General features: G+C 29.8%; 1 protein-coding gene across 2 annotated transcripts in view; it reads right to left on the bottom strand.

Annotated features, from left to right (window-relative positions):
- Positions 1-19,817, bottom strand: part of Ets65A (DNA-binding protein D-ETS-3) — a 168,292-nt gene that overhangs the window by 143,090 nt on the left and 5,385 nt on the right. For both annotated transcript variants that reach the window (XM_014430238.2, XM_014430239.2), the window contains exon 2: positions 7,962-8,187. In XM_014430238.2, coding sequence (XP_014285724.1) covers positions 7,962-8,175 — 214 coding nt within the window. In that variant the 5' untranslated portion in view covers positions 8,176-8,187. The remainder of the gene's footprint in view (positions 1-7,961; positions 8,188-19,817) is intronic.

Genomic DNA, 19,817 nt, shown 5'->3' with positions numbered 1-19,817 from the left:
TAGTCAGTTAGTTGTATAATTAACCTATTTTTTCTACACTGTATATAAGTTATAATAGAGTATGGCCACACTGTTTTATGGTCAATAAATATTATTATAAAATTAAAATTTGATTTATAATTGTTCTAAAGGGATCTAGTCCCAGAATACTAAACTATTTTTCACTTCATTTTATTTCAGTACCAATACATTAAATTAGCTTCAATTGAAGCGATAATAGACATCTGTACGTCTATTGCATCTTGAGATATAGCTTGCAAAAAATTTTTTAAAACAATTTCTTTTTCAAATAACAAAAAAATCCACAATTTGGGACGTTATTTTGGCAAATATTTAAACTGCTACTCTTACAATAAAATCGTTATAAACGACTTTATATTTTATTTAACTGGCTTAAATTTGAGTGCTAAAAAAACATTTGTACACAGAGGCGTTGTTACCTGATGTGAAGCAAAACATGGAGAAAACACAATTTTGTTGGCTTACCATCTTCCTCCACTCTATTAAAATTTTTTTTTTTTCCAAATACCTGAACTGTATTAGTTCACTTTATTGTTTTATTTTATTTGCAACTGTAAGATAGTATGTTCAACTCATTTTTTTTTTTTTTTAAATTATTTCCAACAATTTTAACAACTTATCAGAGGTATGAGATTATTCTTTCAAATTTGCCCTTTTCCAACATTAATGAAAACTGATGTCCCTAAATAGAGTTTATTTGTCATTTTTAGTATAATAATCTATTTTAGCAAAATTTTAACATAATTTTCGTAGTTCGGAAGTTGGTTTTCAGATTTCAAAAATTCCCAACAATTCACGTGTTCACATAATTAAGGTGATGAGGTCCTTTCTACCCATCCATAACTACATCCTTGACTAGTGGGACAGTATGACAGCGCTTGCTTAAAAATCCGATGACTAAATAAAATTAACAACTGTTACTTTAGAGGAACAACAAAAAGGGAACATATAAGCTATAAGTTTAGAGTGTCCTAGACCAGTGTTGACCTGTCAAGCGGCCAACTAACGCAAATCCTGATATTAAGAAGTACTAAGACGATTATGGCATTTAGTTTACACAATCTATGTGGTTTTGGCCGTAATTTTCATGGGCCATATGGCAATAACTGTTGCACTCCCAACTGTCAACATCATTAAGCATCCCGTAGTCCAACACTTCTAGGATCAGCCACTCCTTGTGGAAACACCATATAGGGTATAAAAGTTATCATTTACTAATTGAAACATGCAACACACATCAAACGAAAATTATATTATAATTATATATCAAATTATAATTTATTACGTAAAGAATGGTTTTAATTTTTTGTATAACCCGAAAATTATACTTACTTCTCCTGGAACATTCGAGGTGTACATTTGCACAATTAAATTGTCTTTAATTTATGACCCATGTTTGATTGTAAAAACTTAGGATAATGATTCCGGAAATGTTATAATACTCGTTTATCATTTACCAATATTACAAATAGTGGTGGAGCATTCTGTCAGAGTTTATAAATCCGATTCTCATAATTGTAGAAGATTGAACAAGTTTTTGCTTATTAACTGCTAAGACCAATAAACTTTTTTGCTTAACAATAACCTACTTAAGATCAGTTTTGAAAGTGCATCCTAACATTTCAGTTATCAGGGACAGATTTAATTTTTTTTTTTTAGTTGTATTACTAAAACATAAATTTTACTCTTAATAATTCAAGTGTAAGATAATCCACACAGGTTCTCATATGACGGTTAACCACTTACTGAACTACAATTGATAGGTACCCTGAACTCCCATACAATTTAACTAATGTATAAAACTACATCAATTCTTATATTCTGAAAGTAACTAATTGTAAAAGTGAATTAGCAAATATAAACTTATTTTAAAATAAAGCATTATAAGTTTTTTATACATACCTACAGTATTACTATTGTTATATTATTTTAATTTTATGTTCTTTGTAAATTATTATATTTTTTTTTTAAATTGACAGTTCAGTTTATCAAAAAAAAAATTATAAATATTTTTTGTGATAATAGTAGAGCATTTATTGGTATAACGCGGAATAGGCTCAAAATGTAATACAATTTCTAGTTAATAATGGTTCAATAATAAATAAACATCATATCAATGACAATGTAGTTGTCAATAGTTTTGTTTATAACTAATTATAGAGAAACGATAAATGTGTGTGTGAAATATATATGTGTATATATATATGTTTCTAAAATAAATACATTTGGAAAGTTATTTTATAAGAATTATCATTGCAGTCCCTCATGTTAGATTTTATTGAAAAAATTGGTTTCTACTCGACAGAGGAAAGATTTATAACGTAATTACATAACGTTAAAATATAAACTAAATTAGTTTAAAACATTGAATTTTAATTTGTAAACAAAAACTCTACCTTTTAGAAATGGATGTATTAACGTTTGATAGAAACCTCCTAACAAACATATTTTTATGTCCCAGGCTGTGAATCCTAGTAGGATATTATTCCGTATTTCTTCTAAAAATTGAAGTTATTTTCTTTTTGTAAGAGGAATGACTTTCGGTATTTTTAAAGCGAATTAAAATTATGAAGCATGATTTCTTTCATGGTTTATTTTTTGATCCCTATTCTTCTCGATATTAACCATGCTTGTTTTCAACTCACATAAATAACATAAAAATGAATTTCAAAATTATCTCTGGAAGCGAGTAGAAGACAATCCATTTGAAAAAGGCAATTCCTTACCCGGACAGGGTCTGGGACTATAAATCTTTTAATATTCCGTAGACACGACGACGACCAACTCCCCGAACATAATGAATTATTCGCTAGACTGTTTACCTCGATCGGTCCTACAGAGAACTAAATGATTTAGGCCAACAGAGAGGAGATATAGGAGACGATCAGTGAAATAGTGGCTCCAGCAGTTCCCATGTGGGGTGGACACCAGACCGTGACGTTGGTGGGAAGACCAATAATGGGCTCACCATGCAGAATCTCTATTAGCTACGGCCTCTTCTGCCACGCGATAACATAATCATTCCCTTCTTCCATGTCATCTTATTCGCCTTTGATTGTTTATGGTGGCACAGCAAGCAGGGACATATTCGGAGATGAAAGTCATAATACCTATACCGATTTTTTCTTTTTTTGCAAATATATATGGGCCATCCTTTCAGAAAGTGTTGAACGATGTCACATATGTGCTGTCATATTCAATAAATAATATCATAAAAAGAAATATCTCGATGAACTATCGAACTTTTTCTACATTTTAAATTTCGAAACGTCAGTCCCTAGCCTTTTCTGGAATCAACACTTTTGACTTTATAAATCTCTATAAGATTTTAGGAGAAAATTATAAATTCGTGACTTTTAGTACTTACTATTTAATTACCTTTTCTAAATTGAGAAAATAATCCACTTTTCAAGCCATAATAATTACAATAATAGTAAGAAACTTGTGTCCGAGGTTCAGTCTCATTTGCTCACAGTTTCATTAATTTTTTTTTTTAAATTTCAATAACTAAATATATTCATATAAGGCTAATCTAAAATTTAATAGGTACAGCCATTGATGATTATTTTTCAGAATTTTGTAATAGCTTTTATTAAATTTATTTAAATAGTTATAGTCGGACTGATTTCTAAAGGAATCGGGTCATTTATAAGGATTTATTTGTTGTTTATTATCTTTGTTAATTTTTTTTAAATCACTAATTACATTAATAATAAACAACCATACGAATTAAATCTATCTTAAATAAACTCTCGGGGTTAAATATCCATCCACTTAAATAATTAGTAAAACAAAAAATATACTTACTAATATATTTTGTATTGCTTACTCAATTTAGAAAATGTTACATTAAATATCCTCATTAATCTTTCTCAAAAAAATAAATTATTTTGTTTTAAAAAAACAGTAAGAACCACAAACGAGTTTAGAAGTCATTAAAAACCAATTACTCACAATGTCTGGTTAATCTGACTTTTAGATTAAGCAGGGATGGCCTCCCTATGATTTATTTTATTCGTTTCGCTCCAGCATCTCATTTCTGATGTTTTTATATTATATTATTAAAAAAGTGAATACGGTTTTTCATAAATTACATTTTTGCTCTTACAATTTTTCATTCATCAACGTGAAGAATGAAGATTTTATTAATGTGGTGAATAAAATAATGAAATTTATAGATATCATTGGTAAAGTTAATACGGCCAAGATGGACATTGATTATCCTACAAAAACGTGAGGAAAACTAAACAAAATCCCGTTTAAAACATATTAGGGGCGAGGCTGACCACAGATGAGAAGATTTATACATTTATCTTACTCAATTCCGCATAGTGGTTTTTTACTACAACAATATATATATATATACACAGCAAGATAATCAACGGTAGAGCCCTAACTATCTCGTGCAAGTGTAATTGTTTTGTTTCTCAACCAGACTCTTATATTTCCAGCAAACAACTTATGAAGGTTGTCATTTGGTGGTCGCCTATCTCTGTAATATTTGCTTATTTTTCTTCCTAAGAGATAAGCAAAATATCGGACTTGTACCGCCCTAGTAATGTTGTGATCAGTGATGGCCTGGCTCCAATACAGCTTGACATCTTGTTGTTTGTGGACTGAACGTGGAATAAAACCTTGGTCATTCAAAATTTTAAAGGTTTTCGCCAATTCTTGGTGGATGATTTTCGCCATATTGCTGTCTTCCTTAAGTAAACATACCTTCCTATAAAGCATTTATCAGCCTGATGTGATGTACTGAATTGACTCTGAAGTCGTTCTACACACAGCCGACATAATTCCGTAATGGCTTCCTCACATAACGTCTATAGGTACTGGTAGCTATAGACGTATAGCCTCATCTCATCCTGAATGGTGAAAATAAATTCTTCTGTTTCGGGAAATAGAATAAATCGTTACTCTTTGCTGGGTACGCCAATGGGCACTCATACTAAATACATAATCGCTTTAAATTAAAGACTGCGCAAACGAAGTTGCTGTCAACAGCTTCTATAAATAAACGCAAATATAAACAATTTCCAGTGTGTCACGATGACCTTATCAAATCATTATCTGATAATTTTATAGAAGTAACAAATCATAACTAGCAGCTGGGGGTGGGATATGCTAGATCTGAGACAAAGGCGGAGGGAGGAGGCACATATTAAAATCGATTAATCAAGCATTATCTTGCCGGTAAAGTACTAATACGATGGTAGATAAGCAAGATCGATTAACCAGGTGCTAAGTTAGACTTGAAGTAATTAGTACTTGATAGGGGGCTAGGGGCTACTTAATACTGATATATATCTTGCAATTAATGTACGTCAAGGAGATCAATATATTATTACCCCAAATGGTGTTGAGAGTATCAGTAAACAATAAATTAATTTGCACAATCATAACATAAATATTACAATATATATGATTGATAATATTATATATTAATATTAAATAATTAATGTTAATAGTTATATATAGTCTTAACACTTTCTTGAAACTTCTTATTATTGTTTTTAAAAAAATTTTTTTTATTTAGTTTCAAAACAATCAATATTTCTTTATAAGTCCAATGTTACGGCCAATTCGGCCATCCATAAATACAATTTTAGAACGATATCAATTTAAAAAACTTTATGCAGGCTATTCTACCCAGGTCAATAATTTCAATCCAAAATTATCTTATTTTGTCAATTTTCACATTAAATTAAAACTTTTAGTCACAGTCAATTTACAGTATTATACTTTATCACAACAATATTTGTAACCATCCCCACTTGTTTTGAGCCTTAAATTGGATAAAATTTATTTTATTTAAAAAAAATGTTAATAATATTTTATGATGTTATGCTCACTAGTTGGTAACTGGTAAACAAACAAGATGCCTTTGGAAAATGAATCTAATTCTACCAGTTTTAAGGACACATTTAATCTAAATAATTTCGGGTATTTATCTTCAATAATTATCCTGGCACACCTTAGACAATAGTGTTTGAAATATAGCATGTCTTTTAAATTAATATAACCACTGAAAAATAGATACGTTTATAGAAAATTTATTCTTTAAAGTTATTCTTTTCAATAATAAATTATAAATCGCTCCAAAACACCAAAAAAAAAAAGATTAATTGGAGGACATAACTACATCGTTCTGAACAGGCAATGATTATTTTATTCCGTTATCTAAAGAATGACAACACTGAAATATTTAAGGATCATTTATATACTAGTACATAATATACAGTTCAGAAATATACAGAAAAGTGGAAAAACGCTACTGAAAAAAAAAAATTGGACCGTCCAATAAACATTAGGAGAATACTCTTTAGCACTAGATCATTTAAATCGTGACTGGTCTACGAAGTAAATTTCTTCTCTAGATTAGAAAGGTTGAAAACCTGTTGGATAAAACCGTTCTTGTTTTCCTCGTTTGAGTACCTCTATAAGAAACTTGAAGCCTACAGTATTAAAATTGAATGACCTAATAATTTATTTATTGTTCCGTGTGAAAGGCAAGGAACCGATGAAAAATAATAAGTTTAATAGTTATTTTCAGTATTCAACTTGTTTTTAAGGGTTTGATTTTTCTATATATTTTTTTCTTTCTTTCCCTTATTACTTCTTTATTTTCTTTTTTGGAAGCGTTTCGGAACAATTTTCCATCATCTAGTCTATTCTTATATTCTTCTTTTATATAAATAAGAATATAAGGATGAACTGAATAATGGACAATTGTTCCGAAACCTTATTTGTATTCATCCCTTTGAGGAATTTGTCATAATATTAAAATTTGTCACTATTCAGTTTAAGTCTGTCTGTAATTGAACCAATTATTTATTAAATACCTAAATGGATGGCCCAGCAATACCCCAAACTATATAGTTCGACTCGGGAAATATGCGAGCGATGAAATATATATGATGGAAATATATGAGTGCAAAAGTAATCAACTACTGGTTCAAACTGTCATTAATGTCAGAAAAGTGGCTCCCAAAACTATGTTTCAACAAACTAAGGATGCTAGATGCAGAAATTTCTGATGTAGAATACAACTGGGTCTCCCAAGTTAATATAATAGCCCACCAATATGGATGGAGATGAGTTCAATGCTTCATACGAAAACGGAATATTGAAACATAAGGGCGATATTCTTGCTAAGATCTTGAATTTCTCAACTGACATAAATAGAACAGTGAACTCAAACATTAACCCCATATACCATATACCGATCACTCTTCAACATACTTCAACCAGAAGCATATCTAACATATAGGCTAAATTTAAAAAAAAAATAAGGTGCATCATCCAACTAAGAGCAGGAAACCTGGAGCATATCAAACTGCACCATGGAAGCAAAACCCTCACTTTTAAGGCAAACAAACTCTTGTCTATTCTGCAAAAGTTATTTCAATAATGGTTTTTATCACATCCTCCAACATTGTCAGAACCTTTAAAGAAAATAGACAATATATCTTAAAACCACCCATATCCATATCTTGCGACCTACAAAACATCGAAAATATATTGAACATTGATATAGAAGCTAAAGTGAACAAACTATATAATTACATTGTAACAACATGTAATAAGTTTGATTTTGTAAGTGGCTTATAAAAATTATTTTATGTTTAATATAATGGATTAAGAATGTTATGTTAATAGTTTTATATTATCCAGTTTGTTTTATTTTTCGTTATGGAGCACTTGTTTTCTCTTTTGTTGTAATGGAGCACTTGAATCAGATTTATTTTTATAACTATATCTTATGTAATGCAATTTATATACGACTTTGTCTTTCACAAATAAACTATATTCTATTTGAACCAATTACACTAAACTGAAACAAGAAAATAAAGTTATAAGCATATCACTTGAAAAAATAAAAATGCATATTATAATAATAAAATATTATCTGAGAAGTGAAGTATTAAAACAGTACTCACCATGCCTCTTATCTTCATTCTGGAAGGCCGGGGCTAGGTCGGTGAAGGCACTGGACACGCTGAGGGCAGCTTTGGCCTTCTCGACGCTCTGCTTGAGTTGCTGGAAGGTACTCGGGTTACAGAACCTGTACCAATCGCTGGAACCGATCTCTTCAGACTTTATGGAACATCTTTTCAGCTCAAGGCCCCCACCGTAGGGGCAGCTATCATACATACCCACCTCCACCTGTTCAAAAAAACGTCAATGAATGCCAACTGAAAATCATATTCAATAAAGGAATTATAGTTGATTCATTATAATATATATATATTCATACATAATGGGCAACATTACAAAAATAACTCATAGCAGAGTATATGAGGATATGAACATCATATGAGGATATGAGGATAAATAATCACCATTAATTGCCTATCTGTAAAATATGTTAGAAACAAAATATTTAAATATCTTCAATCCTCTAATCAAACTGAGGAATAATTAATAGTCATGTACTTAAAGATAGCTGTTTTATTCAGCGCTTTTCCAAACATAAAAAAAGTACTTTGACATCTTTTCACCTCATATCAGATAATACCTATTGTGGTTCGCATTATTCAACTTTCATTTACCATTCAGGGAGGCTAAAATTTCAAACAATTTTTATTTTTCTGTTGCTATAAAAATCTGCATTTGGGGGATTCACGAGGTGTGAATAACGAATATCTACGTTGTCTATGCCAAGAATAATTTTTTTTAAAAAATCTAACAAGACCGTGCTCATATGACAGGAATAGAAACAGATCCGACCGCCATGCTCGGCTGTTTCCGATTTTCCAATCCGTAAATTCTATTCCGTATTTTTCTATTTTTTCCTTACGTTAATTATCAAATTCGTTCATAAATCATATTCATACATTTTTATTACGGTTAACAATGCATAATGGTTAATTTTTTCAAAGTAAAGATTCTTAGTTTTTTTTTTTTTTTTTTTTTTTTTTTTTTTTTTTTTTTTTTAACATTCGGCGTTTAAGCAATATTAAACCAATTTGATGAGAATAAAACCTATCTAATATTAAAGATCACCAAATTTTACATTTATACACCTAGTTTAATCAAAATCGTTCGCTATAATTTATTTCATGTAAATCGAAAAAATATGTAAAATCAATTATATAAACTGTCACTTCTGGTAAATCGATTTTATCGAAAGTGATTCTATAATATACCGACCTTAAATATGTATTTTCAGTTTCGTACGACCTTCGTTTTTGAAGTAGTCTATTCAATGGATCAACGTTAATCATTTAAATGACAATGGAATATCGCTGCTTTCACAGTGGCACAACTGATAAACAAAAAAAGTTTTATTTTGAAATCGATGTTCCATGTTCCAAAGAAATTATCGTAGGTGTTCCTTTCTCATCATAATTCCCAACATAAACTTTTCTAACGCAATTAAACTTGTTACAAATTAACTCCAGTCTATGGTACAATATATAGAATACCTCAAACCACAAAATAAAAAACAAATTTCTTTTTTGTTAGATGTGCACTATTCAAGCAAAACAACAATATAAAGTAATATAGCATGGATTATTAAATTATAAGAATGGAGGTATGTTATTATTACAATTATCTTTGTTTGTACCATAAACAATATGTTTATTATTTTGTAAACAATCCTGTCAATATAGGAGCATAAAGAAAACATCCATTACCTAAATAATTATAAATTATTAGTACATCCTTTTTTAATATCTGAATTTTGAAAGACTTAATTCAAATCTCAGTAGTACTTGAGGTACTATACAGTATAAAACAGTACATACTTTGAATTAGCTCTTAGAAGAAAAATAAATAAATAGGGAGAGAGTGGCGACAGTATCGAAACCGTTTTTATTCGCTATATTATCGGGCAGGTAGTAACAACTATATTCTATTCACTTAATTATTTTATTTTGTATGAAAAAAAACTTAATATTACATAGTCAACTGATCATAATGACAATCAAGATTTCTAGACATTTAATTTACGTATATAACATTTAACAATCAGTAAAATTATCAATTATAAGTACTTGAGCAAAGGTGAATTTAATATTTAGTTCTATGTTTTGTCAAACTAGGCTTTAAGTACAGTTTAATGGTTTTCAATAAAAAAAATTGATCATTTTATGTAGTTATTTAAAATTATTACTAATAAATGTTTAAATATACTAACCTAAAAATAGTGAATCATACAAGAATCTATAAAATCTTGTTGGAACCGTCGAGATGTAGGAATTTGTGAGTTACTCAACATAAAAAGAAATTTTACAATTGAAAAAGATGCAAAGAAATGCCTCTCGACAAAGGTGGTATCTAGTTTAATTTAATTTTCTTACATGAAATTCCTACCATAATTGTTTTTTTTATGCCTATTTGAAGTATTATGTACATTTTTTTGCACTAGAAACATTTTCAAGACCGTTCTTTTGTAACAAACTACCAATTTAGAAGATGTATTTAATGCAAAAGTGAATTGAGGGTAAATAATAAATATATTTATAATTTTATTTAAGCTGACCGAAAAACACATTATGCAGAGAAAGACTAAAATTGTAAGTAGTATAAATTCAGTTGAATACGATTTTTTAAGAAAAAACGGAAAGAAGAAATGATTGTATAAATTTTGTAATGAATTTGCTTAAGCTAATATAAATAAATACAATAAATAATTTATCAATAATGTCTTCTCCCCCTGTAAGAAATCGATTGACAGTGGAAGCACGTACCAGGAGTTGATATTCTTTGAGGTGTCAATTAGAGTGGAGTAGGTAGGGCGCTGGATAGGCCGACCCGCACGACTCACACACAATAACTCCTGCCCCACTCTCGGCCTCCTGATACCTCCACATATGAACCAAGAATCTCAGTTCACTGTCGCTACACATCTTCAAGATGTGTGTCACAGCTCTCACGATAGAGAGGAAAAAATATCAATTCAGTTTATAAGAAAGCACGCTCCTTTTCATTCCTTAATATTTTATAGAGTCGTTAATGTATATTTTTATGGTGTGGTTAATATATATAGTTTAATGGCAGTTTGAAAATTATTTTTTATTAGATAACTACCGCATAAACCCACCAATCCGTCCTAGTCAGGACCAAGGCCTGTTAAGTGGGAGTACCGATTAATCTGAAGAGTGTGAAAAAAAAAATAATGATATAATTTAAATCATATATCAGATAAAAATTCTAAACAAAAAAGTTAATAAACAGGCAAAATACGATAAAATTATTTCTTAAGCCAATTTGGTACAATTTAAAATAAAAATGTCTTTATATATATATATATATATATATTTAAGTGTACAAATGAATTTTCAGGTTCAAAATTACATTAAAAATAACTTCTAATAAAATTACAACTAAAAATACTTCATTTTTTTAAACTAATCTTTCTCACCTCCTAATTTATTTATATTTAGGAGGTGGTTAATCCAGATGGTGCTGAAGTGGGAATCTGCTTTCGAGTTCTTATTTTCTTTATTTTCAGATAAAGAACATTGGGCGCTTTCATTTATCTTATACGAATTTAAAAAAAAGTTAAAATGGCTCTTAATTTTAATCATTATTTCATGAATAATCATCTTCATAGTGACAGGAAAACATGAAATTATCATAAAAGGCTTAAGTGAAAAGAGACTATTCTTCTACGAGACTATTGCGTTATTAATCAATTATATAATTATATAAGAATAATTATTAATTCATTAATAATCCATATAAGTATAAATATATATGTATATTTATAGTTATATAATTGATATAATATATAAACAACACAATACATAAAGCCATTCCATTTCAACATTTCTGTTACTTTGAATCCTCCTTCACGTGCCCGTGTTTCACAAATGGACTGCTGAATGGGGAATATTTTTTAGAAGCAGAAGTAGGTGAATAACAGAAGGGAATTAAAAATAACAGGGAAATGACCCTCCCCCCTCCCTCCATTCCTTAAAATCATAGCGCTGTGAAATATTAAAATTTTATTGAAATATTAAAATGATATTTTTGTCCATTTTTCATGTTTCTTCTAATTGGTTAAAATAGTGTACTAATCCAATTCGTTTTCATGGTTTGTCAAGAGATTCGAGTTTTTTTTTTTCTTTTGTTGTATTTGGCTGCGCAAAACAAGAAATCGGATTTTGTTTTCAGATATTTCTCTTCCTTTATATAGCTATAAAAAATCACAATAAAACATTATTACTAAGGCATTAAGATAGGGCTAAAAGGGCCAGTGGTAATAAATATTACTAGAGCTAGAGGCAATAAAAAGGCCGATATAGAGCTGAGTCAGATATAGCGACCTCATAAGATTTACGACAGGGTAAAAAAGGCCGGACCTTGCTGGAGGAGGTGTCCACCCATGACCCCTCCCCTATGCCCCCTTTACTCGCTTCACCCTTGTTTCCTTTGAATGTTCTTCTTCTTAGGAGTTTAGTTCATTTTAATCCATATTACTAATTGATATACAATTAAATATTCACACAAATAAAAAGAATAGGTATGCATTTATTAATCTCGTCCTCTTTGAGATTAATCTAAAGGGAAATAGTAAAATGATCTAAAAATATTTGTCGACTTATGTATATAAACAAAACATGAAGTTGTAAAAATGATGATACACAAAAAAATAATATAAAAATGGGGAATGTTCTAAACTAAAAATATAAATATATATGAATAGAATATAAATTAAAAGTAGGAAAATTAATTAGTGGCAGAATTGCAAATGTACTACTAAAATAATGTTTAGTAATAATAATATACTGTACAATTAAAAGAAAGAAAGATTGAGGAAATGTAAGAGTGTATTGCATATTATAGATCATTTGTTTCCTCGCTCTTTCTTTATTCTATTTATAAAAATTTATATTTTTAGTTTACTGCGTTCCTCTTTTTTATATAAATTATTTTTTCCTTTTTTAACTTCCGGACCATTATCTTTCCATGTCAAAAACAATGATATTGCTCCACTTAAAATGACAAATAAGAATATATCTGAACGAAAAGAAAGATAAAAAATATAAAATAAAATGTTACTAATTTTACCCTAATCAAGATTACGGAGGAAACATATTATTATTTTTGAAGAGACTGTTTGGAAGAAGCGATGGGTTTTAAATGTGTAAAGCGATCATGCTAAGGATGAAATAAAATCCTAAAATTATTTAACACAATTGATATTTTCAAAGTATTGTAATTTTATGAGAAGTATGTATTACGATATGGAGCCTGATCCTAAAGGAACCTCACCTACAGTGTCCATTAACAATTTTCACATAAATCCCCGTATAACACCAGAACGACGAACAGCTTGGAATCCTCATACAAGATTGAATGAGCAGTATTCTGTTCTTCAACCCCAACTATTACAACATTTGCTAAACAAACGATCCAAGCTTTCATTCAGCTACAAAAGACTCATTTGCATGACTATAACAAGCTCAATTTGGATTTGACGGAGTTGAGCTTTAGGGCTCCACTAAACCATCAAATAGCCCTTTTATCTAATCCATACAACGCAAAATCCTTCATGTAATCCTCAGTGTAATGACTAAAATCTGCCAGATTGACCATAATATTCGTTATGTTGCTAATTTTGCCAGAAATGATATCAATCCTTCCATAATAAACTACCTAACCTTTTCTTAACCTGTCTGACCTTTGCTGGACCCTAAGGTAGAATACATTATTTGCAAAATTTTCGGTTTCACTAAGCACTTTTAAGCAAGAAGAAACTCTTGCTTAACACAATAGTATTTAAAGAAAACTCCATCAGTCCCAATAAATATTCTAACAGACTATGTAACCAAAATTTAAAATCTTAACACCTACATCTGCAGTTGGGCCTATTTTGTGACTGTAGAACAAGCATTCAATATGAAACACTGAGCAGTGAAATCTTAGGTTGGGCTCTAACCGATCAGGATGAAACGAAAAATAATCCAGAAAACCGCCAGATGACATTGTAAAGATTATTTGTAATCGGTTTTATGTGAAGTATTCATCCAAAGGTGTTTGTTGTTCTTCTATCCTATAACAACCTCCATATTGATTAATAGCGATATAATAGCTTGTCGAAAGATCAAGTAATTGTTCTTTAAAAAGTTAAACTGTTTTTGATGATGAAAGCAGATGTGAGATGACCAGGTGTGATGGTGAGTCAGTCCAGCACGAGGCGATCAAGGAGTAAATCATAGTAAGCTGTGATTAGGGTTACCAGCCTGCAATGGGCCGCTTTTCAGTTGCTTATGCATAAGCGTATCATTTATCATGCATTACAGATCATTAAGTCAGTTTTATGAAGAAGCATGGGTTCATTGAAAGGTACAACAAAGATACAAATTGATCTTTTTAAAACGAAATATTTCAAGCTGTAATATATACTATCTGTATATTATGATGAATAATAATTTTAATTTAATCATTGTTTATTTATTCATTTTTTTTTAATATTAAAAAAACAATAGTTGAAACTTTAAAAAATTAATTGACAAATATTATTGTTTTTGTTTTACAATGTCCAAATCAGTTTTTAGCCTATCGTATTTTTATATAATAAATGCCATTAATTTATAAAATGAAATAATTAACTTAAAAATAAATCAAGAGAATAAAAAAGGGGCAAAAATTATGATAATCTCTAAAAAAAAAAGACTATAATAAAAAATGTATATAGACAAAAATAGTAAATTACATTATACTTTTATTTGCTTAAGAATTTTGAGTTTCAATATTAGATCAACTTTTTAAGTCGGCAATATCTAATTTGATTCGGTCTGGATTCACATGATTTGAATCTCTCCTCTCCCAACTATCTAAAAATCTCTCCTTATTACTAGCATTTTATGGACTAAACTTTTTTTTATTCGTGGTCTTCTGGAGGTACTGGTAGTGAGAAAAAAATAATGGTAGGAGCCGAGGAAATTAAAGTTGAAAATGTGGAACAAAACACGGATGTAATGTGTAGTAAAATTATGAGGATGTTTTGCACTTTGAACTGGTTCCAGATGGGTTATAGTCACTGAATATAATGTGAGAAACCCAAAAAATTATGTGGTGTTTTAAGAGAGAAGTACCTTGCATTAGTCTATAGCAATAAAGCTAGATTTCTGCGAGCAAGACTCCAGCCCATCGTATACGCTTAATCAAATAAAATTAATCACCCCTCAAAATTGGAGAGTGTTAGTATCTCGTCCCACCCTCCTTGCAGCCCTCACGTTTCGCTTCTGACTTTTATTCTTTCTCATTCCTGGCGCAGTAATGCGATTAGTTTTTCACCTCGAAAGCCAAACGCTAATATCATCACCAAATTTAACTTCTAGCAGGAAAGTGAATTAAATTAGATTAATTAGTAATAGTCGGCAAAGATTTGAGAAATAATTTTAATATGTAGATTTTATCCACAGCATCTCACCCGAAATTGTGTGTATCAACCTTGTAAATCTTCAATCAATTATTGGACATTTGACAAGGCACTAACTGCTGTCACCTTAATTTTAAGGAACTGAACTTCAAAGTAAAAATATACTATTATAACTTGTAACTGAATAGAACCATATCGCACTACTAATTCCTTTAATTTTTCAACCAATGGCACTGAAATTTATTTGAAGGTTAAGTCACTTTGTTGGGATTTATTAACAGGGATAATAAAATTTTGTCAAATTTGTTAATAAGAACTAAGGCATCGAAACAGCTTTTATGTTCGCGAGTTATTTTTATGTACTAATAGTTCTTGTTACTGTTAATACATAACCATCTTTGATTTTAATCTTAGCCTCGGTTGTTCTCTGAAACTAGGAAGTTATTTATTAAGCATACTATGTTTAATCTTGTTCTACGAAAAAGGTCTCCTCTATTTGATAAGCCACTATATCAACTACTTAACTACTCTATTAGATCCAACTTCTAAAGTCCATCTTCACCACTCTAACAACTATACCTTAATTTCTCCTTGCCATCATTCTTTAGCATCTATGAATGATCTCATAGAGAAAAATTCGAGTTCAGTTAAAAAGAATTTTCTTCACTTTTCCTTTTTTATCTTTTTATTATAGCCAAATCCACCCCAAGCACGGAATTGCTAAAAAGTAGTTTGGTTCAGTCAATACTCATTAGTTTATTAATCCTGAATTCGAGAATTTTTTTTAATTTATATTAACGACAAAAAATTAACCAATACAGGCACCATCAAGACAAATAACATACCACATATACATCGACAAAATAAAAGCCATCTCACACCAACTACCAAAAAAACACATCTACTCGAGATATTACAAAACTCTAAGACATTAGATTACAAATTCTCTTTATAAAATTTTAAAAATTGCTATAAAATTTTAAACGTAAACATTTAAAACTACTTCTGAGCTTTTATTCTCATAGTTTTTTTATTTTTCACATTTATGTAATTTTACTTTTTTAACTTTAATTTAATTTCATTACTTCTTTCCTATTTTATCATAAAGGTCTTTCTTGGTGGTTACAATTTCTGGTCGATCTAACGTATTTTTTTTCCCGTTCTCTATCGGCGAAGCTAAAATTCCAACACTATAATCAAAATCTTAAACGTTTTTCTCTCTTATCTAATATTTCTTACTTTCTTTATTTCCCATTCTCCATAATTCTTCTCCCTTGTTCCTTCCTTATATATATATAAAAGTAAGAAACAATATATATATATATATATTCCAGACACTATATTTATTTTAGTTTGTTTTTTTACTCATCTATATAACAGTAAACAATTTTTACTCATCTATATAACTTTCTTGCCCATTGTGTCATATATTTAATTTTTCTATCATAGATATCATTATGTCGATTCAAATTGTTTTTCATTATTTTAGACACATATTATTATTAAGTTATGTCCATTACTCATCATTTACATTTTCTTCCACAGCTTTCACTATTTTTATTTCTTCAACACTTTCTGTTTTTTAATTTTCCATAATTTATTTTGTATAATTCTTACTTCTATAATATTATATTTCATCTTTTATTGTTCAATAGAATTGTTTAATGAACGGCTATCTACTTCTACTGTTATTAATCAGCTACTTGCTACTTAATTCATTGTTATGTTTATTTCAAAATTTGTTTGTTTATTTTCCTTTATTTTTATGTTTCACTGAGAGATGATTCTTATATCTTATTTTTTTTTGTTCTTTTAACCTTGATGAAGACCTGAAATTCAGGTTGAAGCGTCGGTACAAAATAAATAAGTTTTTGATTATTTGCTGACCACCCTCCCGACTATCTTCTCATATTTTTCGATTTCGACCTTGAAAATTCAAATTTAAGGTATTTTGAGGTGCGAAAAACGAATATGAACTTCTATTTATGTTTCTAACTTAAATAGGTTCTTTACTCTACTGCTACGTTATCCAGTCTGAATTATTTATATATTTCACACATATTAAAGCAAAAATGGGGTAAATATTCTCCAATCAATTTGCTTCCTTAGATAGGGTAAGAAAAAAATATTGTTGATTGTATGAAATGAATTATTTCTTTTTATTATTTATTTAGTGATATTTGCAACTGTATTTAGATAAAAATATATCTAGTAGACATGATGTAAGATCATGATGATATGATACAGGCATGTAGAGAAATTTACCATTTTTAGCACTCTAATAATATTTCTACATTAGAAATATTATTAGTTAGATGTTATGAGATTGGAGGCATCTAGCCCGGCCATCTTCTTTTAAGGCCTCTCGGAGGATTCAGGAATGGAAGAGGAAGCAAGGTCATAAACTTGCGGTTTTGGGTGGTTAAGGAGTTTATAATAGAAGTATTGATATCTGGTTCGGGCTAGGTCGATCACATATGGAACATTAAGGTCTTTATGAATGACTTTATTTGTGACAAAGTAAGGTGGATTGAGGATTTGACGAAGGATTTTGTATTGTAAGGATTGGATAAGAGAGGAATTCGAAGGTTTAGTGGAGCTCCAAAGCTATACTTCGTATGTCCAGATATTATAATCATGTAGATCAGTTTATTGTTATGGATTGGAAGTTTGTCTCGTAAGTCCTGTAATAGTCGGAATTTACGAGCAGTTTCCTGTCTTTTCAGTCTTGTGTGAGAATTTCAATTCCAATTCCAATTTTTCCAAAGTTTCATGGAACTGAGCTTCAAATCAAAACACAAATTAGTTGAAATGGAAAGATGAGATTTAAGACAAAAGTCCCTTAAGAATAATTACGTCATGATATTAAAATGAATATTAGTCTAGAAAACTATTTTATTGGTTATGTAGTAGGTGAAGGAATAGATGTTGTTTAAACGAAAGAACGGAGGAAGATTGGTGAACAGAGATGGAGAAAGAATATCAAAAGGAGGATGGACAAAAGAGGAAGGATTGGCTGAAGGAAATGGTTCCGTAAGATGGTATATATATATATATATATATATATTAATAAATCGGTTGGAGTCTAGTTAGTAGTTTAATGAGTCCATGGCAGAAATTAGAATGAGGATGTACGTACGTGTTTATGCTTTAAAGATTTGAAACGAAAAACACCAAGGGCCACCGAAAGTAGGATAAAGCAACTTCAACTCGGTATTAATTGTAACTAATGAGCAATTATTAACCAATTCTTCAGTTTCATCTCTAGAAGTACGGCTATAGTAATGATTAATAACTGCAGCGGCAAACTTACATCTTTGACATTTAAATAAGTAAATAGTGAATAAAGTCATATAATGGACAAGATCGCCTAAGTATCCTCACTTTAAGAATATGGAATATAATTTACTTGAATAAATTAACTTTTTTTAGTGGTTATATCTAAATTCAGAGGGCTGAAAAGGTCTTATTACCAAAAATGTTCTTTCACAGACATATTTCTACGGCTTTTTTTTTTTTTTTTTTTTTTGTTTTAATAATAAATACAGTGAATGAGAAACTAATTACAACTATACTGCTTGCCAACAACCTCAAAGATGGAAGTCATTTAGGTGACTTTAAAGTCTACTGTGATTCTGCCTTTTTAATGTTTCAAGCGCAAAATAACAAAATCTAAGCACAATGCAGTCAACCTTCCAACATTGAATATTAAAATCATTACTTTGATAATTACTATCATAATATACCGCAGAAACAACTGTTAAAGTTATTTAAGTCACTATGGTTCGGAAAAAATACATTAATTCCAGCTATTCTTGACACATACATTTTCTTTATTAATCAACATTTTCTATGTAATTAGCAACCCATCTCTAAAAAGGCCTTTGAATAAACCTTCCATGGAAATTTTTCAATAGATCGTGCAAATAAAATTTGGAAAAACTTGGACTTTTTCCTTGGCAGAAAACAAGTAGTGATTAGAGCTCCCTTATGTTTTTCTCGGTCTATCCATACAAATTACAACACTTCTGGTTGGTTTGGATCAGTGGATGTTGAATATTACACTCGAACGTAGCATTAATCTATAAGAAAATCTTTTTAGGATTTTCGGAAGGTAGTTTTGCATTAACCCTAGCAATAAAGAGTGAAGAAAAAAATCAGATAAGGGAACAGTTAAACAACACATTAAAACGATGTAAACAGATAAAAAAAACATTCCCATCCATTCATATTTCGTTCGGAATGAGTCTATTACCAGCTGAATATCTAATTAGATTTCGTATTAGATAAGTCGTACGATGAGGGGAAGAGTGTGCACGCGAGGGCCTTAACATATCTGCGCCTGCTATGGTTCTTTCGTTCCTTCTTGACTTCAAACTAAACGTTTATGAAAATGATAAGGAAACAGTGTCAAAACTGATTTAATGACTTTATATATATATATATATATATATAT

This window comes from Halyomorpha halys, unplaced genomic scaffold, assembly GCF_000696795.3.
Source record: "Halyomorpha halys isolate HHAL.00 unplaced genomic scaffold, Hhal_1.1 Scaffold868.1, whole genome shotgun sequence".
NCBI lineage: Eukaryota > Metazoa > Arthropoda > Insecta > Hemiptera > Pentatomidae > Halyomorpha > Halyomorpha halys.
This window is presented reverse-complemented; position numbering and strand designations above follow the sequence as displayed.